At 36.3% G+C, this 25,317-nt stretch overlaps 5 protein-coding genes across 13 annotated transcripts; 1 reads left to right on the top strand and 4 right to left on the bottom strand.

Moving 5' to 3' along the window:
- The first annotated feature begins 702 nt into the window (after positions 1-702).
- On the top strand, positions 703-3,404 carry LOC111279219 (protein yippee-like At4g27745). Of its 6 annotated transcripts, none has more exons than XM_022866185.2 (5): positions 722-809; positions 1,655-1,716; positions 1,855-1,972; positions 2,308-2,531; positions 3,152-3,307. In XM_022866185.2, the coding sequence occupies exons 3-5, from the start codon at positions 1,880-1,882 to the stop codon at positions 3,168-3,170; spliced, it is 336 nt and encodes a 111-aa protein (XP_022721920.2). In that variant the 5' UTR covers positions 722-809; positions 1,655-1,716; positions 1,855-1,879; the 3' UTR covers positions 3,171-3,307. The 6 variants fall into 6 exon arrangements, with proteins under 6 accessions (XP_022721935.2, XP_022721920.2, XP_089602358.1 ...); XM_089746232.1 differs by having other exon boundaries at positions 737-1,122; positions 2,308-2,542; positions 3,152-3,404; XM_022866175.2 differs by lacking the exon at positions 722-809 and adding an exon at positions 982-1,122.
- A 1,542-nt stretch (positions 3,405-4,946) lies between these two features.
- Positions 4,947-8,838, bottom strand: LOC111279194 (serine/threonine-protein kinase WNK8-like). Of its 4 annotated transcripts, XM_089746230.1 has the most exons (8): positions 8,024-8,563; positions 7,786-7,947; positions 7,319-7,356; positions 6,992-7,219; positions 6,692-6,912; positions 6,447-6,604; positions 5,955-6,357; positions 4,947-5,871 (listed from the first exon to the last, which is right to left on the bottom strand). In XM_089746230.1, the coding sequence occupies exons 4-8, from the start codon at positions 7,027-7,029 to the stop codon at positions 5,120-5,122; spliced, it is 1,572 nt and encodes a 523-aa protein (XP_089602356.1). In that variant the 5' UTR covers positions 7,030-7,219; positions 7,319-7,356; positions 7,786-7,947; positions 8,024-8,563; the 3' UTR covers positions 4,947-5,119. The 4 variants fall into 4 exon arrangements, with proteins under 4 accessions (XP_089602356.1, XP_022721854.2, XP_089602355.1 ...); XM_022866119.2 differs by lacking the exon at positions 7,786-7,947 and having other exon boundaries at positions 8,024-8,838; XM_089746229.1 differs by having other exon boundaries at positions 7,786-8,639.
- A 1,401-nt stretch (positions 8,839-10,239) lies between these two features.
- Positions 10,240-15,223, bottom strand: LOC111279187 (plant UBX domain-containing protein 10-like). The gene is made up of 4 exons (XM_022866107.2): positions 12,975-15,223; positions 11,530-11,700; positions 11,098-11,301; positions 10,240-10,854 (listed from the first exon to the last, which is right to left on the bottom strand). The coding sequence occupies exons 1-4, from the start codon at positions 13,749-13,751 to the stop codon at positions 10,627-10,629; spliced, it is 1,380 nt and encodes a 459-aa protein (XP_022721842.2). The 5' UTR covers positions 13,752-15,223; the 3' UTR covers positions 10,240-10,626.
- Positions 14,960-17,072, bottom strand: LOC111279182 (aluminum-activated malate transporter 10-like). Its single transcript, XM_022866096.2, has 6 exons — positions 16,600-17,072; positions 16,372-16,512; positions 16,000-16,272; positions 15,774-15,892; positions 15,543-15,686; positions 14,960-15,439 (listed from the first exon to the last, which is right to left on the bottom strand). The coding sequence occupies exons 1-6, from the start codon at positions 16,937-16,939 to the stop codon at positions 14,960-14,962; spliced, it is 1,497 nt and encodes a 498-aa protein (XP_022721831.2). The 5' UTR covers positions 16,940-17,072.
- Positions 17,073-18,720: 1,648 nt separating this feature from the next.
- Positions 18,721-24,817, bottom strand: LOC111287378 (transcription factor bHLH157). The gene is made up of 10 exons (XM_022877901.2): positions 24,087-24,817; positions 23,539-23,628; positions 23,240-23,339; positions 22,944-22,985; positions 22,784-22,843; positions 20,474-22,060; positions 20,138-20,239; positions 19,897-20,034; positions 19,629-19,754; positions 18,721-19,546 (listed from the first exon to the last, which is right to left on the bottom strand). Exons 1-10 carry the CDS (start codon positions 24,179-24,181, stop codon positions 19,358-19,360), a joined length of 2,529 nt encoding a protein of 842 aa, XP_022733636.2. The 5' UTR covers positions 24,182-24,817; the 3' UTR covers positions 18,721-19,357.
- Positions 24,818-25,317: the final 500 nt, after the last annotated feature.

Here is a 25,317-nt window from a genome sequence, read left to right as displayed (position 1 = left end):
GAATTTCACCGGACTCTCAGGAAAGAAATTTTTCTATCGGAAGAATAATAGATTGTGGACCAACTTACAATGATACCCAATGACAGGAAAGCTTTTATTATTGTCTGGCTGGACCCTCTTTGATTATTTTGCATCCTAAAGATCGAGCCACATTAATATGTATGGAACGACTCTCTTTATGATGAAAATATACGCAAACCAACAAGTTAGGACCAAGTGGGAAAATAGAAATAAATGCTGAATATCTAGCTACCTGATCACGATTGAGATGGTTGCGGGAGAAGAATGAAAAAATTTTGATACCGAAGTCATGTCTTTTCATTATCTTGTGAGATTGTTTTGATTGTTGATGGACAAATAATTTGAGAAAAAGGTGTTAACACCTACATTTTTTTTTTAATTTTCATTGATTTCTCAAGTTTTTTTTTATTTATTATTTATGGTTGCAAAAGAGAAGACTTCAATTTATTTCGGTTTTTACCTTGAAATGATTTGTTTTTTTCATCGTTACCTATTTTAATTGAGCCTTAGCCCAAATTCACATTGGTCATATCGAAGACCCAACGTATTGAGAATGAGAAATTTAAGCAAAGCCGAAGCCCATCCATTCCAGCCTTTGATTCGCTCCCAAAAGAAATAAAAAGAAAAGGTCCAAAAGAAAAGAAAAGACATAAATAGTTGGAAGTTGGAATGAAGATAGCTACAATACAATTACAATTACAATTTACAATTACATAGGCAGGTAGAAAATGGAAGAAAGATGGAAGGTTCCACCGTTTCCAAGCGGCAAATACGCAACTGAGACAGAGGTGACGCAATAGCAAAATCCCAAAATTTTCTTCTTCTGCTTGTATTAACTTTGATAGTTAGTCTGTAGTGGACAAAAGAAAATAGAAATGGCAGATTGGTAGTTTGTGAGACAATTCCATGTCAATTGTTGAACCCAAACCTCCAATGTAAATTGTTTTTTTTTTGTTCAAACGTGAGTTGTCGTCTTCTAATCAGAAAAAAGTGAAAAATCCACCAAACTCCGACACAGTCTCACAGTTCAGAAACAAAAGAAAGAAAGAAGGAAAACCCTAAGTTGTCTCACTACACAAAAAAGCATGGGACTCTGCCCAGGTTCGAACCGAACACTACGCTTTAAAAAAATCAATACGTGCCTCTCCTTTTTCTTGATGCTTTTTCTTGTTCTTTCATTGATCTCCCCAATTGATCTTTGCATTAAATTGTTCATTGTCTAAGAATAATGGGTTTTTCTTTAGCTTTCTTCTCATAACTGGGTTTTCGTTATTCTGGTTAGTGTTGATCTTTTCATAGGCTTCTCTTTTTTTTGCCTCTTTTCAATTACAAGGTTTAACATTTTTACTTATTTTCTGAACATGATCTCTTGTTGTTGAAAATCTGGGCTTTTCTTTGGTGAGCTTGACTTGTTTTGGTTGTTGGTTGTTATAATTCCTGTTAATTACTGGATTTTTTGCTTTCAACTTGTTTCTTAAACCTAATCTTTTCTTATTGTTCAATCGGGTATATTCTTTTATCCCTTATTAACAGTGAATTTATGGCACCGGTGCTGTCTTAAATTGTCTCTGACTTGCGCTTTTTGCATTTCTTCATTCACATTTCAAGTACTCTATTTTGGCTGTGGATGCAGTTGTTTTGTCAAACAAAGGTTGATTGGCAGTGTATATTGTATAGTTTGTTGGTGTATACAACGTAAGCTTTTGATTAATTTTATTATCTTTGATGTGATATTCATTGATTTTGGCTTGAATTTTTATGACTCTGTTTTGTCTCTTTTTTTTTTTTTTTCATGATTTATGATAATATATTTTTTGTGGGAGTGGTAACCAGTTGAGTGGTGATAAATAATTGCCAAATGGCGGAAATGGTTGGACCAAGGTTGTACAGTTGCTGCAATTGCAGAAACCAAGTTGCCCTTCACGATGATGTTATATCCAAGTCTTTTCAGGTAGGGAACTCAACACTAATTTTGCTGCCTTTATACCCCTCTGCTGAATTTATTTTTGCTGATTCCATTAATAGATTAAAAGATGATCTCTTTCAGAGGTTATCATGAAAATGAAAGGAAAACTAGAAATTTGCTTATGAAAACCTTTCCCCTTTAAATGTTTGTTCAAATGAAGTTTCTGTCATTTGGAAGTTGGGACTATATGTTGCATTGGGTTCAACTAAGTCAAACTTCATCTCTGTTTCTACTTTTCTTATAGAGAAAATTTTTTTTTTCTAAAAACATTATATAAATATATGTATGTTCCAAAGGTTCATTTACAATATGAATTTCAGGGGAGAAATGGTCGAGCCTTTTTGTTCTCCCATGCAATGAACATAATGGTGGGTCCTAAGGAGGATAGACAACTGATGACAGGTCTTCACACGGTGGCTGATGTCTACTGCTGTGATTGCCGTGAAGTGTTGGGTTGGAAATATGAGCGGGCTTATGAGGAAACACAGAAGTACAAGGAAGGGAAATTCATTCTTGAGAAGTCGAAAATTGTCAAAGAGAACTGGTAGTACCCATGTAAATTTTCTGGATGATTCTCTCTTGATCTAGCAGGTGTATGGATGCCTTTCTGTGCTTTTTTTCTCCTCAATTGAAAATATTCATGTATTGTTCTTCCCTGTGCATTCTTGTTGTGTTCCTTGTGTGGATATTGTACTTGATATTATTCATTATGTTAATAAAATTGTGAATGATTCTCTCAACTTTGTATTTCAACATGTGATTGAACCTGCATTTAGTAAATTTTATTCATTTCTAAGACATTCCCATCCCAGACTAACATGCTGTTTCTATGAGTTCTGTTCACATTCCCATCACCGATTAACATACTGTTTCTATGACTTCTGTTTTCTGACTGTGGCTAAATATGATAACCTACAAGAAGTCATAGGTAATCCGTGTTCATTTCTGTTCCTGTAGTCTGCACCTGCTACTTCCTATTTACAGAAAGTAAACATGCATTCACAGTTATGAATTAGCTTAGTATGTTATCATTACAACCTTATCAGATTTATGTGCCAATGGCTTTTCATTGATGTGATTGGAGCTGAGAAACAGGATATGTTATATGATATGGCTATAAATTATATCTTCAGTGGCATCTTAGTATGCTCCTTTGTTGACTAGGATATATTTCTTGGGTTGAGCCTGGACCTGATGTGGGATGTGATGATGCATGCGGAATAATTGAGGAAGTTGTTTTGTCAGTAGAAGTAAATCCCGAGTAATGTGCTGCAGGTGATTATTGTAATTGACAAGATATCATATGTGGTAGAAAGAAAGTTTTCATCTTTGAGGCTGTTTATAGATATTTAGCCAATTTTAAATGTTTGTTATCAAGATTGACTTGCTTAAATATTAATGAGTACTTGATTTTAGTAAGAACATGTGTTTGTGTCACAAGGTATCTTCATGGAAACTGGAAAAAGCCCGAGTGATTTATAAGGTGTTTTAGATGTTTTAATGTGTATATATAGGTTACTGGAAGTATCTGAGTCTCCAAACTTTTTTACATAGAATTAGTGTTACAGCAACTTCTGTTTTTCACACATCTGGGGTATAACACCAGTTTATTCCCCCTTTGGAGGATCAGATGAGAATGAGACTGGTTAAAGTGAATAATTAACTGAATCTTCATAATTGATTTTTGAAATTATACTTTTTTCTGTAATTGCTGATGCTACTTCCAACTACTTATAAATAATGGCATCAATACCTGTGTGGCTTCAGTAAAACTATTTTTCAGGTTGTCAGAAGCACAACTTATGGGATATTTATGATAAAATCTCTAGTTTAGTAATACAAGTGGCACTGTTTCAGTCTGTGAAACATTGATATTAAGCTTAAAGCTTACAAAATTTTTGACTTAAAGAGTGTTTATGGCCTCAATTTTTATCCCAACAAAAGCGTAAGACCAAGTGCACTAGCTGTACCTATAAGCTTCATTTTGGTATCCCCTAGAAATCTCTTTTTTTTTGTCCAGTAGCTCTTTCTATCAAGATTAGCAGCGAGGTCTTCGTGTTGCTTCCGTTATCTTTTAAAATTTTTTAGTAGCTGATCAATTCTGGTTATGGGGATGACAATTCAACTGGTTTCTAGCTTCTATTTTGATCATATGGAAGGTCCAAGTGAAACATTATCATCAATCTGACTGGTCCTACGTTTGGGGGGCGCCGATTGTCCCTAGTCTCATTGGTATTGTTGGTGGTAAAGGGGATATGGATCCTTAAAAATCAGCTGCAGAAAGATTGAAAGATTGAAAGATTGAGAAGAAATACCACAATTTGGATACAGAAGAAACCTATAATTGAAACTAAATAATTGGGAAGAAACTAAATTTGAGATGGGAACAATAGATAATAGTATGTGCAATTATTCTTTCCATCCTGATTGCCTGCTTTTAGGCTTTATCGCCACTTAAACCAAAGTGCTTGTCCTGCTTTAGCTAATCAAGCAGAAAGCATGTGTTCCACATTTTGGAAACTAATAAGAGCAGAGGTTCCGTAAGTAAACAAATTCAACCAGGGCCACTCTGGTTTTGTCTTTTTATCAGATTATAAAAGAGTCAAAACTTTTGCAAATATTTACAGTCAATGTCTTTTTTCTATTAGTTACAATACCTTTTGAGTAATGAGATGTAATTTCACTAGAAACTTAGAATACCTTTGAGTAATGAGATGTGATTTCACTAGGAACTTTTTGCACTCTATTAAATGCAAAACTAGGATTTTAACATTTCACCTTTAACACACAGAATTTTAATTAGTCCATTGCTCAATGTGAAATGAATTTTTTTTAGTATTTATGAAAATAATGAGTGTAACTTGACAAAGTCGATGTCAAATGGATGAACATATCAAATCACAAAGTGGTCCATTTCGTACTTATCCATAAAATTTAAGTCACATTTAGAGTCAAGGTCTCAATGATCAAGAAGAAACAATATGATAAATCAAATAAACCAAATAAATGAAATCTGTCAAGAAATAATTTCTTCCAATGCAACAGACACAGCAAAAAAAAAAAAAAAAAGTAACTATCACAAGCTAAGGGAGCCGGAGAAAACTTAAATCTCTGGCAAGGTAAATCTGTACATTACATCACAAATGCTTTCTTCTTTGTTATCCACCTCTTTTTGGCGTTTTCTATTGCTCCTTCTCTCATCCTCATGAGCTCTTGGAAACACTGGTGATACTGTGAATCAATCGCATCAAGCTCCAACTTCAGCTCGACAAACTTATCCTTGTCTGCTAGGGATAGAGAGCATATGCTTGACAAGCTCATATCTTGTGATGCAAAAGCACAAGAATCCATTAAGGATGTATCAGAGTACTTTGCTGAGTCGTTTATCAGAACAGATTCCCCAAGGTTTTCCTCATCACCAGTCTCTTTACACCCGAGATGATTGTAAACCCCAATACCTGAACCAAAATCATATGTGTTTGAACCTTGATGGCATTCACCATAACTGTAACCAGAATATCCCATTGGTTTGTTATTACTCCCATCTGAAGCCAACATTCCATCAGATTCAGCTGATATATCTGAACTGACAGATTCTGGGGTGTCTTGACATTTTACAACAGCCAACTCTGAGAAAACTTCTTGCTCACCAACTGTCTTAATACTGGCCTGACTTGGGCAGCAGAAGCCATCTTGTAGGCATGAAATGTTTCCAAATGAAGGTTTCCAACAGGGTATAAGCTTCATGATCATGCTATCAATCAACTCTGCAATGACAGTTACATTTTCATTCGACAAATCAAGTTGTTCAACCATCTCCTCAGCGATTGAAGTTGCAGTATCAGAATCTAGATAAAATGAAAAATGGATATTCCTTGCTCGACCTGTTAAAAGACAGGCAATAGTGCATAATTTTTTTTTTAACATAAGAAGAGAATAAAACTTCTTGTATAGCAGATTCACTTACCACATTGATCACCAATGCGCAAGGTCAATGAAATTGTATTATCATCATTTTTCTCCCCTTTTAACCTAAATTCATTATTCTCAGTGAGACACTGTAGCTCAAGAGTTGAGAACTGAGGAGTTTCTTTGATGCTTTTGGTGGATGAATTGATCAGAAGTTTTTTGCAGTTTGGATCTATGTCCATTGGATGAGGTTCAGACTGGATCAAGTTTACTAATTTGGGCATAAGACTTGGTAACTGCGGTAGACCACTAGGAACTTCCTTAGGAATTTCAGCCAAAAGGAATGGATCTTTCAAGAGCTCCACAGCTGGCAATCTCATAGATGCTGGAAGAAGACATTTCTCAATAAACTGTTTAACTTGGGGATCATTCACTTTAACAAGGGAAGCAGGTTTAATACCCTGCAGGGAAAGAAGTTGAGAGAGTTCAAACAACTAATTAAAAGAGAATTGTGGAAGATATGAAGAATTGTAGATAGTTGTCAACTTACAGAGGTAACTTTCTTATATATTTGAGCTGGATTTTTGCACTCATTATATGGATATTCACAAGTAACCATCTCCAACATGCACATACCAAAAGAATATATATCAACAAGTTCATTATATTCCTCATCATAAAGCTCTGGTGCCATGAATTCAGGAGTGCCTGCACAAGCATCAAAGCATTAAAAATTTCAACCAAAATGGTTTAGCTGAAGTCACAGCATTACTTATTTTTGAGAAAATGAAGTACCAATTACGCTTCGGGCAGTGGGCTGCTGCATGACAGTTGCCAATCCAAGATCTCCAATCTTGACTTCTCCATTATTTCCATTTACAAATATATTATCACATTTTAAATCTCTATGAATGATCGGAGGATGGTGACTATGCAGATAGTGTAAACCTCTAAGAATCTGCCGAGCCCAATTCTTTATGGCCTTCAAATCAACACTCTTATGCTTCTTACGGTATCTAAAGGTGAAAGCAAGTGTCAACATATAAAAAATGAATGACAAGGAATGGGAAAAGAAAAGAAGTTCAAGGAACTCACTGCCTCAAACTCCCTGAAGTAAACAACTCTGTAATCATGTTGATGGTCTTGTTCTTATCATCCACCCAGGAATTGTAGAACTTGATAATATTTTCATGTTTCAATGACTTCAAAAGATGAACCTCAGAATATAATCTTTCCAGCTGTTCAGGTGTCTGCAATACATCTTCAATATTGACTTGGTTCCATGCAACCTCTATTCCATCAGCTTCATCAAATCCCTTGTAACTATAAATAAAAATGTAGCAGCCAAAACAGAACAATCAATCAAACAGACATTCCTATCGAAGTTAACCAAATTTAAAGAGATAGGTCTTGAAATCATACACAGTCTTGAATGCTCCCTTTCCCAGGATCTCATCATACTGAAGGAATTAAACAAGACAAACCAAAACTTGTATCACTAAATTAAAAGAACAAACTAATTTAATTCTAATAAAGCAAACTATTTAAGGAATATATAAAAATTTAAGCATAGCTTGGACAAAATTGGCATTTGGTTGCCAATATGTATATATTAAGTTTAATTTTGTTAAAGGCATTATTTATAATCAAATTTTGTCATTTTCATAAAAAATGGAAGTACAAAAAACAATTATTTTCCCTTTGCAACAAAAAGGCAAGAAAAAATTTACATATAAGAGCTCTAAAAAGAGCCAAGGATGAGATACTTCCAAACTTATTAATTTAGTATAAGCTAAGGACAATCAAATTTGGTTAAATTCTGGTCAATTGATTGCATTACTCAAACTTAACGCTGTTTGGTTGCTATGAAAATTGATGAACAAACGTACCTTGCACAGCAATTTACCAAAACTCTTACTAACGTAAGCCTAAACAGTAAGCAGTATTTGATTATTATATAAAAGTTCACCAGTTTCCCTCAGAATTCGAGAATTATAAGTCAAATTGCTTTTCTCCAAGTTTCTTGGAAACCAAACAGATTCTGAGAAACCCTAACAAAGCCAAACCGAATAAAAGTATATACAAATAAATAAATAAACAAAAGGATTGGGAGCCAAAAAATCATACCCGAACGTACCGACCCGAAGGATCTTTCTCAGCGATATCACAATCATCAGCCGACTCCATTTTTTTCTATGTACAAAGAACTAAACGCCGCCACAACCAACAAAACCCGATCGAAATTTCCAACAACAACAGCCAAAAGAAAATCCACAAAAAAAAGAAAAATAAAAAAATTTTAAGAAAAAAATAAAGGCAGAAACGCTATTAGAGGTCAATTTTGACCCTGATTGGAAGCGAACACGACGCAGAGAGAATCTGTTGTTGTTTTTCAGAGAATGCCTCACAAGCTACCGAGTAGGAATCGAATGCCGATCGGAATCGAAACCGGCATCCGTAGGTCACGACCAAACGCATATCTCCCTCAGGTTCCCGAAATTCCAATTCCATACAGTTATTTCTTCCTTGATTCGATTTTCTCTTCGGTTTTACACCAATCCAAAATTCTCCCCCCATGGTGCTATCCGCATTTTAATTTCCCCTTCTTTTCTAGGTTTCACAGGATTTGTTAAATTCTGAGGATGCAGGGATTCTAAAGAACGTTTTATATAAAAAGTAATCAATTTTTTATTTTAAGGAAGCAGAAGCACAGCTATCATTGTCGCCAGCAACATATGGGATTGAGGAGTAGGGGGGAATCACACGCTCACATTCAGAAGCGTGCGTTTGGGGTAGTAGTTTTTTAAAAGGATTCTACTACTAATTTTCACGGGACGCGGAACTCCAGTGTTAATTGCTAAACCAAGTTGCTGGACTTGGCAACTTTTTTTCTCCGTGAATTTGTGAATGTATTTGCTTATGGATATTAGCAAGGGAAGTGCGGTGCATTTGGATTTAGATTTGGTTAAAAAAGTAAATTGAGAGGCCCGTGAAGAGGTTGGAAGCGCGTGGAGGAAGCATAAAGTTGAAAAAAAAAAAAAATCCGGCTCCAACGGCGTGCTCCAGCTAGAAATAAGCGTTTTTCGCGTAAAATATGGGTCCAACTCATATTTTCCAATCAAACTATTTTTTTTTTATTTTTTAATATAATAAATAATCTTAAATTAAAATAAAAATATTTAATATCATATTCAAATTTAAAAATATTTAATACGATATTTAAATTATAAATATATTAATTAAAATAATACTTAAAATTTTTTATTTATCATATAACATTATTTGAACTTAATTATGTTAAAAATAAATATTATATTAACTCACAAGATAATTACTTTACAAAGCAAATGATGCTTAAACTATGATCCCATTAAATCAATTACAAAGAATGAATTCAACTCATAAGAGAAGAATTTACTTTTTTTCATCATTCAAAATTAATATTTGGGAGAAGTAATTTGAAAGTAACATCTTAAACCTAAGATATAAGAGAATGTACTGTTATCTTCTTAAAAAGAGATTAATCCTGATAGAACATGAGGATACCATAAACATATTATATAAAAAATAAAGATAAAGGCGGGAAATCAGCGTCAATTTTCCTTTTCCATGGAAGGCCGACTAATGCCCCCTCGAAGGCTACTAGAACCATTCAACAGGCCAAGGCATTTTCCTTTTCCATTAAGGACAGGGTGTTTATTTGTTTATTTTTTCTTAATATTGATTGGAGGTTTGTTTCATGTCCATTTCCACCTTTTTCAGTTTTCACATGACAATGCATAAATTATCAAAACTCCTTTCTTTTCACTCACTGAATCTTTTTAGAGGACCATGCAATATGGGCATCTCTATTTCTTTCTTAGGGAAAGAATATTCCTGTCAATTTTTCAGGCTAGTTTAACCACATTTTTTTTGCTTAATTCTGGATATCCATATTAAGCGTGTTTCGACAATGTCTTCACGTCCGTTCTGATTTCACAGCTTATCAACTTGGGCATCTGTAAGTCTATTTCATATAATTGAATGCATTTTTTTTTTTTTTAAATCTAATGCAAAAATAAACATGGTGACCCAAAGTTGTTCACCAGCTTGCGAGTGAGGAACAATCTGTGATCCAATTCAGAGTCAAATATGGACAATTTCATTGTTAAATCTAGATATAAAAATATCATTATTCGACAAATTAAGGTGATGGGTGTCAAGATACTCAAAATTGTATGAAATGATTACTCCCTCCTTTAACCTTTTATTATTAAAACTTTGAAACTATATACTTACGAACTGCTAACAGGTGCTTAGGAGTTGGGATGATATTCCTAAAGACAGTGCAGCCAGGAAGCATGTATCATATACTCATCAGATAAATTTTTTTCATACAATAACCGGTATAAAAATTGTTCTCATACAATAACTGGTTATCTGTTCTGTTTTTCAAGTCAGAACATTAGACATGCCATCGCTTGAACTGGCATGCGGCAGAATAAAGAACACCATGATCATGTAGAATTCTTATAGAATCCTAAAAGCCCATTTAAACTCAGCCATTTGGTTGAGAGAATCTGGATTGAAGAAAAGTGAAATATTCAGAGACATGGAGCTATCTTTGTCTCAATTTATCATTGCTAATTATGTTGAAACGAGAAAGAAACATAAGAAAATATGTACTCCCCTTGCTGGAATCTTTGAAACTACCATTCATAATACAACTGGATACTATCAACTTCTTCAGACTAGTTTAGCTCCACAAAAAGGCTGCCCTGAGGATGTAATCCTGCCTCTTTCAAGGTCAAGGAGCGCTTCTCTGGACCATATGCAACTCTAGGAAAGTTGGAGACAAGGCTGTAATCCTCAACCTCTAAGCAACCCAAAGAATCAACATAGTCATACAAAGATTGGATTGTTGCAGTACTGTGAAACCTCCTTTCTTTGCGTTCACCAGTAGGAAAGCGTACCAAAACCTGATTTGCCAACAGAACATGCAAACATTTAATTTGGAAACAAAGAGGTATTAAGTGTGCCAATAGAGAGAAGTGAAAAATGCATAGGATAATGGGGAAGGGAGGGAAAGAAAAAAAGAAAAATGTTACTGTCTAAATTGCAAGTTTGCAACAGAATGACAGATAATTTGAACTGAGATAAGAAATGTGCTGTTACCAGCTTAACCAGAACTAGGAAAATTAAGTCAAACGCAGAGAAATTACTTGTGTAACATTTGGTCCTTTCTCAGGTTCATCACCAAGTGACAAGGCTTTTTCTTGCCGCATTCTAGCTTGGGCAGCCTCTTTTTCGGCAGCTTCACGTGCTGCTCTTTCATGAGCTTCTTCTTCTTCCTTTCGTTTCTGCTCAGCTTCTGCAGCTTCCCTTTCCAGACGTTCTTGCTCCTCCCTTTTTTGGTGTTCCCTAGCCTAATGTCATAAAAGTAATTACAAGGTTAACACATTTCATCAGTAAAATGGTACTTTTTAAAGCACAAATCCCTCTAGCGAGCAAAAGAGGCATTATTGCTTTTCCTTTTTAGTCTTCCTGGAATGCAATGGTAGCTATTAAAAAATGGAGAAAGTGGAATATGCAATCCAGCCCAAATGAAGTAAAGATTATTAAAGCCAGTAATTTAAGATTAAAAAGCAGCATACTCGATCAGCTTCAAGTGCTGCTCTGTAAGCAACATCTTGCTCCTCCCTTAAACGCATGTTGTTTCTTCTCTCTTCTGCATTCAGTCTTGCAGCAACAAGAACAGAAGCACTTTCTTCAAGCACTCTCTGTAGTATTGTGAGCATTTCTTCAGGAGATTTTGGTCCCTCAACCTGCAGAGAAAGAGAATATTTACGAAATACTCGACAGGCAAGATCAACGTTCACATTATTGGCAGTCCCTGGGGTTCAGAACATTCTGAAGTAAAAGGGCAAAGAGAGTGAAGTTTAAGAAATGGATAACTTCACATGGTATGCAGTATAAGGTGGAGTGAGTGAAAGTTGGAAAAAAGAAGTTAGTTGACATGAGCTAAATTTGTTTGCTTTTAACTGCAAAATACTAGTATGCCTTTTCTTCTCTAAGTTCCTTCTCTAACAGCTTTAGATATGAAGGTAAAATTTCCTTACAAGATAGATACTTATCTGAATGAGCAAAAAGATATTTTCATCACAAAAACTTTATAGCTATGCTGCTACTAGTCATCTCTAAAACAAGCATCATCCATATAATCAACTATAAATTAACATAATCAGCAGCTGCCTGTTAAATCCAAACTCAAGATTTAGGTGGAATTTAAAATGAGAAAATGCTAATGAAAGTGTGTAAACCTGATTTGTGAAAGCGAACGAGTCTACAAGCACAAAGAGCTACACCCATTCAATTAACAATTTAAAATGACAAATCAATGGAATGCAACCTAAAATTTATAATAATAAGAAACACGAATTCTATTTAAGTTTCCAAAGAATATTCTCAAACACATATAGGCAGACAAAGTCAACATGTAGTTTGCAATTAAGGAAGCAGAATAAAGGTTTAAGCTGCATCTCAATGTAAAGAAACTAAAAAGATAATACCACTGGTAGCATGATATAAGTCTAAATATGAATTATGGCAAAATATGAGGAACTGGTATCTGACATAGCGAGAATCAGATAAGATAAGCATTTGTTTTATCAATTATTAAAAGATGCTTTATTCAGAATTTTTTTTTTCTTTAACAAAGAATTTACATGCCTAGTTATCGGGCATGTACTAGGCATGCAAAAGTTCCTACCTAAAAATCCATCCCCCAAGTTATATACCAACACATGAAACAAAATTAAGCAGAAATTACATCTAAACTTCGTGCTTAGCAGAACCACAATGACACCCAACAATTAGAATGAAATCCCAGATTTTGCCCACTTATCCTCTATAATGTTATTAATTGCACTCATAAATTCATTCAAACTTATCTAAAAGTATGAACAATAAAGGCAATTTCAGTTTCTGACTTTTGCAAAAGGATAACTGATCACTGTGATCATTCGCACCGGAAAGCAGTATCTAATTACATTATCAACAATTTCATCCAAAATGGAAGCGAGAATTACAATGTTCGTACCTGTTGAAGAAGGGCGATCCTCTGGTTCGCAGCAGGCATAACCACGGCACAAAACGGGAAGCTGGAGGCTTTCAAGCTATTACTCATTTTAAAACCTTCACTACCCCTAAGGCTCCCGCCCCACGCCACAAAATTCTCATTCAGAAAGGCCGCCACCGCCTCTGAACACAAAGTCCGCTCACAGAATACTGGAGAATCCGGGTGGTCTGGCGAGTGCAAGTATACAAACAACAGCTTAAATTCGTCCCTTGACCTCTGCAACGCGTCCACGAAACCCTCGCCGATAAAATTCGGCCTCGTCGTCCCATAGTCTCTCTCAAATGCCGCCACGAAATCCATCGCTTCAGAAGCCGCAGATGAAACCGAGACTAATCGGGCTGATGATTCCCCGCCCCGCCCAGATCCCAGCCCGATCATCCCAAGGGAATACGAAACAACTCCGCCCGCGGCCCATAGACCGAGTCCAACAGCGGCAGAGACCAACCCTAGACTACCAGATATCACGGAGATCGGCAATGCAACGAGTTTCCACGCTAAACCAGGGGAGGGATCGGCAACGCGACCGGAACCGGAGGCGGATTCGGTCCGGTTAAGTGAATCGCGAGGCTGTGAGTCAGAGTTAGTAGTCGAAGCGGAGGTCTGATTCGAAGAGGTGAAGGAAGAGATGGCGAGTTCGAGGTCCCAACCATGGGTCTGGAGGATTTCCGTACACAAATCGGGATCTTCAAGACCCGTGACCTCTTGAAAATATGCCAATTTATCGGCTACATCAACCATTTCTCGAGAATTTACAAAAGATTAGGGTTTTTTATCTGTCTTTATTGCAAGAGAAATGAAGCCCAAGAACAAAAAGAAGACAAGGGAACTTTCTTCGTACTTGGTTCTTCTTCTTTTGTTCTTTGGTTCCTTTGTTTACGTGAAAATGGACTGGAATGTTCTGAATAGTATCGGAGATTTATGAACCGAGGAAGATCGGGTTCTAATAGTTTGGGATTGCCTGCCAGAATTGGGCGGCGCCATGGTGTTGTGAAATTACGTAACAGATATCAGGGTCATCGTCGTTTAATGGTTGACATTTTTTCAATGAAAATGGTAACTTTAGTACTTTTAAACTTTACTTCATCCTTCCCAGATTCGTCAACTCTCAGGACACTGGTACATTTTCAGTGGCACAATCTGAACCGTTGATCTATCTGCTTCTCTCGCGTGGACGGCCTTGATCCATAGATTGGATTTGAAGGTTAAAATCAGATATCTCCAGATTTCTTTTTATACCAAAAAGAGATCATGCACCATTTCTTTCTTATTCGAAGAGGCTGATTCGAATCTTTCCTCCATAAAAAGATTACATTTGTTAAGGGATACTTAGTAAATAAAACATGACATTTCCTCTAGCAAAACTTTGCCCATGCTTTCTGCTACATTCTCCGTTTTTGGAAAGCTTTTACTCCCTCCATAATCCATGAATGAGCTCTTTTTCTGCCCTCAAAATGGGTGCTAAAGAAGACCACGCTTCCCTTGATTGCTCATGAACCCAACACTTTACGAAATAAACCTTCCTATCAGCAAGCTTCAGCTTGCTTTTGATTCCAACTTTCTCAGCCTTCTTTGTTTCTTGGGTTTCAACTCTCCTTGCAAGCCAGATTCATCCTTTGCATATCGCAAACCATAGAGGTTAAAGCAGGACCTCCATGAGAAAGTAGGCTTGCTACATCATCAACAAGAGCCAATTGCAAGCCACCGATAGGCCTGTAAGCTGGAGAGCAAGTTTGCTTCAAGCAATAAGACAGAGCTTTCCGCACAGTTTCTGGCTGTCCAGCTTGACCCAATACACAGGATATACTCAACGCCACAATTGGTGATCCTATATTGATCAAGGCTCTATGTAAATGCACGGTGGAACCAATAGTTTAGTTTTGTTCTTCTTTCTTACTATCTATAAATTCATTTTCAGAAAAAAAAAATTTACATGGGAACTCAGAGTCTCAGACCCTTTGAAGAGCCTTCGTGGTTCCCTCAATTTTCTCTTCATCTGATACAATTTTATCTTTTATTTTGCTTTGCTTGGACTTGTCATCATCATCGATTCTGAATTCAGCTGACTTGGCTAGTTCTTCCACAGCATCGACAACGGCTTCAATACGCACTGCAATTTCAATTAGCATAGAAGCCAAAGTCACCACTGGTATGATTTCCATGAGAGGGACTGTGGTTGTTGCTTCTATGCAGGCTGTCTCCAATTTTTTCTTTTCCTGAGTTGTTGATGGATTCAGCAAATAAGAAAGAGATTTTAAGTCATTCTGGAGTTCTTGTACTGCACTATTCATTTCTCCGACCAACAAATCTACAGTAGATGACTTCTTCATTGTCTTGACAGTTTCTGCTAGCTCTCTTATGGCACTTGAAGAGCTAGAGCTCACTTTCAAGCAACTACTGCTAAGATGCTTCTTTATTGATTCAGCAGCCTGTTTAAAATATAAAACAAGTGATGGCAACCTGAATTAGTACTCTGTTATATCATTGTGGAACAAATAATCAGATCAAACTAAGTCTTTGAACTTGGTTGACCTTATTTTCCGAATTGATGCAACTGCTGAGAGCCTCTATGCAGTAAGCACAACAGCGCATTGAAGCCCCAATTTTCAGGTATTGTTTCCAAGGGTGCCGGAAATTGAACTGGCCATGGGAAGGTTCCCACCTGGCAAAATTTGCCTAAAGGAAACAATGCCAAATTGCTAATTAGGTCAAAGATCATAAGAGGGAGACAGAGTTATCCACTTTATTATTCCTGTCACTTACCATTGATTCTTCTGTTGCCTTGGAGCTTAGCACGCACTTGTAGCCTTGCAATTTTTTATCAGCCTCTTCATTGCTGTTGGTGCACTCCCCACTGTGATTAAAATACTGTGTCGCACAAACTGAAAGAATAATGGGAAGATAGGTTCTTAGCATGTCGAGTTGAAAAACAAGCTACTTATATCATGAACCAGAATTGCAGGAAAAAAAAAAAAAACTAAGTACGAACCATCAAGGGAATCAGCGAGTTTATCCATGTTGCGAACAATCAGGCTATGGAGCTCCTGACCAGACCAAATGGGGCAGACAAGCATGATTACAAGAATGCACAAGGAAGTACCAATGATAATGGTGGATATTCTTTGATGGGCCAAGTCAAACAATTTATGCACCCTATAGCCTGATACTGCAACGAAACTGAAAGTGAGGATGAAGATCATGGCCCCATAATCAAACAGTGATTTTGCTGATGGATTGAGTCTAGAGAAGGTTGCCGCAGAAGCTGAAGAAAGGATTAAAGATATATAACAAGAAGCTTTAGCAATATCTAAATGAAGACAAAGAAAGCAACTATCATTATTATCAAGAGAACTATACATACCTAATAGGAAAACTGAGGCTCCCATAACAAATGGCTCAAATCTCTCTCCCGACCGACTGGCAAACCAGTGTACCCCAGCAGCAAGAAATCCAGCTAGAAAAGTTCCACAAACTCTGTTCATGCATTTGTATAGGGTCTCGCCTGTAATGAGGTAAAGTTAAGATGTTCAGTTTAAATAAACTTCCCAGGGAGAGAAAACTACTGGGTTTTGAAGTTGGAAATACTTACCAACGGTTGGCTCAAATACTACTACAACTGTCATAACAGCCCACATAGCATTCCTTCCGACACCATCATACAAAGGCCTCATAAAGTAGAACAGTGATACAATTGTGAGTGCCAGTCCTACCTTAATGCAATGGATCACTTTTCTAGGATCATTAGCGGCCATGTCCCATGCTCTCTTCAGGAACATCCACACTTTCAAAGCCAATCCTGAAATTAGACCTTTAATGACTTGCCAGGCCTTTCTTGCAAACCCTGTAGCTGGAACCAAAACCTCGGATGAGCCATCAGCCACCCTTATCCTCCATTCCACTCCCTCAAATACTTCCTTTCCAGGGGACATCTTTAATGCTATCAGGACAAAAATTGTTGAGATGGGATAAGTTTAGATTATACAGAAATTATTGGTGCTATGTTGAACTATAGGAAGCAAAGATAGCAAGGCACTTCAGCAGACCCTGTTTGCATGCAATGTGAGGCTGAGGCTGTGGTGATTCAAAGCAGTATGACTATTGGATTATATAATGGGGACACTTTGAATCTGATGTTGTTGATCTTTTCAAGAAAATGGGAATAAAAACAAATTCAATTGAGTGGGGGATTCTAGAGGCAATTTCTTACTTTTTTGGTAGGTAATAAGGTCGTGATGTGGACATAAGTGCGACCAAAAATAATCTCCTTTAAATTTTAACTCGGAAAAAATTGCATCTTTTTATACCATTGTGTTTTGCATTCTCTTTTTTGAACTAAGAATGATTTAATAACCGGAAATGCAATCGTCACCAAGCAACAAATATGCGAAAAAATCCTCATTAGAAAATGAATATCAATGAGGCATTTCACTTGGCATAATTTACTTGACATTCTGCCAAAGGCTCCAGCCTAGCTCTCTGATCATGTTTACTTGAAACTTCTAAGCATCTGCTGCATTTTTGAAGTTTAGTTATCAAGCTCCAATCGTTCAGTTAGCTTCTCGGTGAACTCGGCCAGGATATGAACAGTTGAACACTCTCTGGTGATCTTAATCTAGATGGAGAAAGAAATCTTTTCATGACCTAAAATCAAATTGATATTGGGGAGCTGCTGACATTATGTGTCGTACATCGAAAAGCTAAACGTCACCAGGCCAAGATTTAGGTCAGAAATTTATTAATTTTGGCTCTTTGTTTAACTGTCCTCCTTAGTGGATCTCTGAATGGAATCCTCTCTTATCTGTTTCATGCAGATAAGAAAATTAGGAAACAGCACCAATGTTCTGATAAAGCATTTCAATATCTTGATTTTTCGCCTTGTGTTGTCAGTTATCTTGAATTAGTGATAACTACCCTACGAAGAATCAACCTGGAATGCCACGAAATTTATTGAATATAATTAAAGAAGTAATCATCAGAAAAGCTATAAATGTCACGCCAAATTGAATCAGTTATCATCTGCTGTCCTAAATTGAGCATTGCTAATGCAACAAAACTTTCGCTCCAGTGATCTTCAACTAAAGTGGAGAGGCCAACATGAATCTATGAATTTTTAATTATATCATTCGTTAATGAGAAGCAGGACAACAAATTCTTAAAATAGTACAGCCCCAGTACGTTTAAAGAATTCCTTGGTCGAGGTAAATTAGGTCATGAATAGGACCATCAAGGTTCTCACTTTAAGTAAGGGGGGGGGGGGGCACTATGATAATAAACAGTGTTTCGATTGGTTTATGCTGATGTCACTTGAATGGAGAGAGCACTTATCTCCTGCTGTTGGAAGTCTTTCCACAGCTGCAGTGCACTGATTTGAAAGGCTAATTCAGCTATCAGAACTTGCTTTCTATTGACCACGGTCTATTGCTCCACTTACCCTCAAAATGAGACTATAATTTGCTTAATATTGTAGATGAGCTAGCTTTACACTTTGCTAAAAGCTAATGCTGACCTTCCAAACTCTTTTTAATTGAAGGTTTAAAAATTGGAATAAAAAATCCTCCTACCAGCAAATTGCAAAGCTTAGATATTTTCTTTTCCTTTCTCTTTCCTTCCTGAGTTCATGGCCTCACCATACTTCACAATAAGTAAATAAGTATCCCTGTACTGCAACCATGCGGGCTTTCTGTCTTTTTTCACTAAGCAAAGAACTTTTGGAATGTGGTGCATCCATTAACATCAATGTAAACATGTTAATCTGAAGAAAATTTTCCAAGTGATTTTTATACTGTAATGGAAAATCACTGCGATTAGAAGCAAGTATATACTGCAGTGGTGCAACATTTGGCATGACAAATCAAGCTAATTCTATTGATTATTATGCTAATCAAACAACAACAGGAGGACCAAGAAAAAAATAATTAGCGGTTAGCCTACACTAATTATGTCATCTGCTTTGGATTATAAACAAATTATGGCAGAGCAGCATGCAAGAAGCTAAAAGCTAAGAACTATTGTTCAATATCCATCAGTTAGCCCCCTCACATGCAAACCAGATTGGTCCCCGTCAATGACTATACAAGTTTCTTTCAGGGCTTTGCTCCTTGTGATGGCGAGCTCCACCTCCCATAGGGCCACAGTCTCTCCTTCCTTTTCAGAAACTTGCCACTCCTTTGAGAATATTTCCTAGTCTATCAACCATGTACATTGTGTCTAAGGCAGTTGAAAATGGAATTGAGAACCTACTCTATCTTCAGTTTTGGTTCTTCAATTTCCAGAACACCAATCACTGCAGGCCTCCTTTAGATGTGAATGCTCAAGGTACTTCTGGAACCCTTAAATGTGTGTTCTAATTATTGAAGTGTCTCAGCCATGCTGACAGGAGGCAGCAGCAAAGGTTGTTGGAAATTGTTTAAGAGGGAAATCCCACCATCCATGTCCCTGCTTGGCTGACTGGCATAATCAATCCCACTGGTGCCAGTTTGCTGCAGAAGCAAGAGAAGAGAACAAATTATATTTGTCCTTTCCACTTGCTCATTTGCCTGTCATATTCACCTTACAATCAGTTAATCATATTTAAGTTGTCTCAGTACATTGCTTTGAATTCTTAACTTCCGTATTTACCTCAACAATGAATCGTGCCCATATCTTGTCTTCTTGAAGCTCCATCACCCCCTTCAAGATATTCAACCCCAAGCCCCTAATGACATCTACTATCTCAAGAAAGAATCCTCGATCTTCACAGAGCATCTGCAACAAGAAAATGATAGAGGCTCAGTAAAACCATCAAGATTGTTTAATTAGCCATTTTTTTATAGAAGTTTATTTAGCCAACTTTGGGGAGACTTTCTTTGGTTTTTTACTTTAAAAAAAAATATTTGCCTTTTCATACCTCTATAAGCATTTGGCCAGGTGGATTTAGGTCCTTAACTACAATAGGGATACTCTGAGCCCCAACTTCAAATGCCCATGTCGCACCACCACTCATCTTGTTGTGTTTTGTAAGCATTCCATTCTCCTGGCCAATAAGCTAAAGTTCAAGAAAGTTTGTTAACACATCAGTGAACAGTAATCACCAAATCTGAGCTACTTCAGTATCATATTTCACTGAAATACACAAACAAACCGGTTACCTTTGGTTCATCAACTTGTTTAATCTTGTCTGCATATTTTGTCACGCCTTGCAAGAAAAGCAGGTGTTTGATGGTCCGCTCCAATAAATGATCAATGCTCAACTGTGCATCATGGAAATAATATAAGCCACTTTGTCAATGAAACAAATGCTTCATTGTGTTAAAGAAAACTTTGATCTCAGAAATGATTTTAGATGATAATTTTTGAAAACTAGAAAGGTAATAGCAATCTTTAAAGTAAACAAAATGTATAATCCTTGCAGAATTCTCCAGATGATAGCAAGCACAGTTTTTCTCAGTATATACTCAATTAAAGCAAAGACACGTCATTAGTACCTTTCCACTATGAGGGATAATCCCTCTCAACTCCTTGATACGGTCTTGGATCAGCTGACGGTCTTTGGGCCTTGGTCGAGTACTTTCACCAGGTCTAGCCCTTTTCCTGGTGGGCTTCTTTGATGTAGCAACAATGGCATGTCCAGCATTTACACTGTAGCTATCATCTATCCATCCACCTACTTGTGATTTTTGGTGAATCTCTTTGTTGAAAATAGTATTATTACTCTTGTCCCAGTTACGTGAATACTGCACCAGATTCATGCTCCCACCAGAGCAAGACAGACCCACAAACTGATCTTGACAAAAATTAGACGAAGAACTTTCAATTTTCCCCCTTTTAGTAGTGGGAAATTGATCCTCAACACTAGATTCGGTAACATAAGAAGAATTACTGACACCATCTAAAAGCTCTTTAAGGCCAAGTTCAGAGAATAACCCTTTTTGCTTGCCAGTCTTGGAGGAAACATCCAATTCCGAAATAGATTCTGACATTCCAGAAGTAACAGCCGAGTTATCAACAACCAACAATGGCACCATAATATCTTCGAAGAACTCCCCAGTTTTTCCAAATCCCAAATCCAGTCCCACGGTATTAAACAGATCATTTCCATTATCATGAAAAATTGTAGATTTCTCTACATTAGATATCAATGTATCAGTGATGGAGCTTTGCAAAGAATTAGCAGCTTGTCTCACTGGAATGTCAATTACCGTATCATCTCCTATCAAAGTGGATGACACAGAGGTAACTCCTATCGAACATGAAGGACCACTAGTCATTGCATCTCCTGCACCATTGATGTTATACTGGGGTGAAGGAGAAAACCACTGAGAGAGATCATCCAGTGTAAAGGAGCTGGATAGATCTGTTGTAAAGTCAGCTGGGTTCAACTCCTCAGTGACTCTTTGTAGGCTAATTGCACTATTTAGAAGTCCATCGTTAGTGCCAAGAGAATATTGATTCTCCTCTGTTTTCCCAAAGCTGTCTAGAGTAGGTAATTCTGCATCAACCAGTTCTCTCATGCTATAAAATGAAGTAAGTGTTGAACCATCCAGTAAATTTTGTTCTGTATTTCCGCTAGGTACAAGATTGTTTGCCCTTTTAGGAAGCTTATTTCGAGAATCCCACATGCCCCTCTCAGATGGCAATGATGTCTCAAATGAAGTCAAAATCGAACCCTCACTACTCCAGGTACTAATGCAAGGGATATCAGCAGCCAAGCAGTTAACAGGAAAGAACTTATCAGATGATATAATTTGAGCTTCTCTGCTACTTGTTAGCAATTGACTTCTGAGATGAGAAAAATTCTGTTGCACAGAGTTCGTAATCTGGTCTTGAATCTCACTAAAACAGGAGGATTCAGTGAGATTTTCTAAGGAACATGGCCACCCTTTTTGCTCTCTAGAACAGCCACCTTGCTCAGTTGTCAGATTCTCTTTGTAAATATTTCCACATGATGGTAGGGAAGCAAAAAATCCATCTAGATTGCAAGTTTCAATTTCCAAAGGGGTAAGCCCATGACAACTTCCCAGGTCATAAAATAAATTTTTTGTTTCATTCAAAAATTCCCATCTCTCTGAAATCTGCAACCGCAGCAAACAACAATTAGTATTTTTCAACAACACCAGTGCTAATGCACACTTACACATAAATTTATCAATCCTTTTGTTCTAATTATGCATTCCTTAAGTAGAAATCCAAATATAAAATAGTCCAACCATAAATACTAGTTTCAATAATTAAGTGCTTTAAAGATTAAACAGGATCCTAGAATGATATATTCTATATGAGATGAAAACACATCCATGCTTAGACAATGAACAAAAAATTACATATTCTTCTGAGAGCTCCACTTTAGGATTTTCAAAACCTGAAAGTTTCTTATTTATAGGGCAACATGCCAGTACTCAAATCCAGTAAGAGTGTATTTTACAGTTACCATCCCAACTTAATTGGAATCCATACGCACATGACTAAATAAGACTGAAAATGGAATTTCCAAATGCTCATAAAATATAGACAAGCATATTTTGATGGCCTTTGAATTGTGAGATCTTCTTACAGTTTCATATAAAGACTCCTAAGGGAACTCCATAAGTATAGGCATTTTTCTAGCATTTCGGTTATAAGAAATTAAAACCATTTGGATTTGCAGTCAGTAGCAAGTAATATGAAAAGTTTACGAATCTCACACACAAAAGTAACATATGGCTCCAGCCATTGCCAATTAACTTGGGTGATGTACTTCAGTTCAACACGTTTCCATAAGGGTGAAAATTATATCATTCATTATCGTATGTGCTAACCTTCTGTGTGGATCCAAACTGAAGCACTCCCCTTCTTTCTACAGGGATTATTGCAATTGTCTGCAGATCATATTTGGTTGTAAATAAATGTTGATTATACAGACATAGGGAAAAGATACTGACATAAGTGGGTTAAATATTTTCTCAAATTGAAAGGTACCTTGATCCCAGATGAAAATTGGTTTTGTACCTCAGATTCATCCTGTAAAATTGAAGAAAAAAAAAGTGCCAAATTATATACTAAAATAATGTAATGCCTCTCAATTTGTGACTAAGCCTATTTCCCAGATGCCAGAGATAAGTTGATTAGATCAACATTGATACTAGATGGCCAAAAAAAAGGACCAAAATTGATACTATAAAATATAAAAACAAAAACTCTTCAGCATCCTATCAAGATTTGATGCATTAACAGGAATATAAAATGGGGAAAAACAGAGAAAGGAAAAAAGGTACCTGAAATATATTTTGATTTCCGGTGGAATCCAAACCTTTATCATGGGAGTCGGAGAAAATCCATTGATGCTTTCCTGTGAAAGCGGCTTGGCCAATAATTCTAAGTTGACAAAAACAACAAGATTTGCCCTGTTAGAGATCTTGTGATACTCCAAGTTCTTTTCTTGTTTTTAAAACTAAATGATCCGCAGAAAAAAATTTTGGCAAATTTGAATGAATTTTCACTACAGTTACTGGATTTACATTTACAACAGGAAAACAGCAAATTCTGAAACAGAATACTTGATAACTGAGCATACCCTTCACCCAGGATATGGAATTTTAGAAGCATACTGTCAACCAATGGTCCCATTTGCTCTTCGGAGTAGGCATCTTCCATTGTTAACAACCTGTTAATATTCCAAGGGTACAATCTATGGTAAGCCAAAAAAAATTACCATTGAATCAAGTAGCAAACAAAGAAAATGATGTTTATCACAGTAAACAAATCTCTTTTTTTTTTTTTTTTTTTTTTTTGCTTTAGAGGATATAAAATAAATCGCTAAGAGATTTTAATAAGAAAATCACCATTTTTGGACTTCTTTCATTCACAAAAATTTTCCGCGAACAGAAATTTTGTTGCATGAATATTTGACAGTTCCCATGAGGAAAAAACAAAATGATTGAAAACAGCAAAAACATGAAACAGAAAATAAAGAGTATGCAACTAAAAAGGTAGTAATAAAGGTTTTAGCAAAAAAAGTAGATCTTGAAACAAACTAAGAGCCAAAGATATCATAGATTTGGAAGAAGCAAGCGACAAACAAAACAACATCAAGCAAATGTTACAAAAATAAAAAAACTTTACATGGAATTTCTCTGATCAAAGCGCCAAAAAACACCGTAAGACCACCCATTACTGCAACAAAGATTCTTTAGTATCTGCTTTAACATTGAACCCATATCTGTTTCACCCAATTTCACAAAAACGACACACAACTTCACGATCCAAAACTCACTTCCTTGACCCCATTAAACAACATCAGGCCCCCTCTCAAAAAAACTTAGCTGAAACTCCAGTTAAACCAAACTCCTGACTGCCTCTCTTCTTTTTGTTCTTGCAAAAGAAGCACTTAATACAAACGAAAACAAAACAAAACAAAACAAAAAAACCCAGAAAACCTCTGAGAAAACAAGAGCAAAAGGGTACAAAAGAATGGGCTTTTTGTTAATGTCTTGTTTCTGAGCAGTAGGAGAAATGAAAACAGAAATTGGTCGGTGAGAGAGATAAAAAGCGGGGCTCAATATATTTATATACTCAGAGAGAGAAAGAGAAGCAAAGGGAAGAGCCAATATTTATGATTTATGAACCAAAAGAAAGAAGGGTGGTGATGGTTTTTAGTTTTGTCTCACTTTGATCTCTTCTTTTCTTTGTTTCTTTTCACTTTCTGAAATTTCTCTTTTCTCTCTTTCTATAGGTACATACAAGGATTTGTAGTAGTAACAATTTATAGATTGTTTATTACAGACAAGAATGAAATCCGATACATTCCAAGGTTGAAGAGAATAAAAGTGGGATCTTTGGACATTTAGTCATTTAAACAGCGTACTTTGGATATCTTTGTCTTTGTATTTTCTTGGTTTGGTCGTTCTGTTTTTTATTTTCTTGTCTCATGAATGAAACAAAGCAAAAGCCCTGTAGGATATATTATTATATTGGTTTTATTATTTGAATAATTTATAAATGGCGATTTTTTTTTCTTGTATACTTAATTTTTTGTTATCAATGCAATGATGAGGTATTAATGGTTTGGAGAAGGGACTGAGAGGCAGAGATTAAATAGGAAAGGAATTTGGATACTGTGTTTTTATTGTAAGATTTTGTGGAGATCTACTTATGTTAATTTGAAAGGAAAATAACACGTAGGTGCCTTGGAATTGAAAAAAATTAATGGCCAGTGTTTATTAAAAAATAAATAATATTTGATGCAATGATTTTCTTAATGTAGTAATGAAGATGTTAATCACTGAGTGTAATAGAAAAAAAGGCAGCGAAGCATTTGAAAAAAAACCTTTAAATGATTTTTTTTTGTTTGTTT

Source organism: Durio zibethinus, chromosome 17, assembly GCF_047325235.1.
Source record: "Durio zibethinus cultivar Kanyao isolate XHJ-2024 chromosome 17, ASM4732523v1, whole genome shotgun sequence".
Taxonomy (NCBI): Eukaryota; Viridiplantae; Streptophyta; class Magnoliopsida; order Malvales; family Malvaceae; genus Durio; species Durio zibethinus.
Note: the sequence above shows the minus strand (reverse complement) of the source record. Positions and strands in the feature narration are given on the sequence as shown.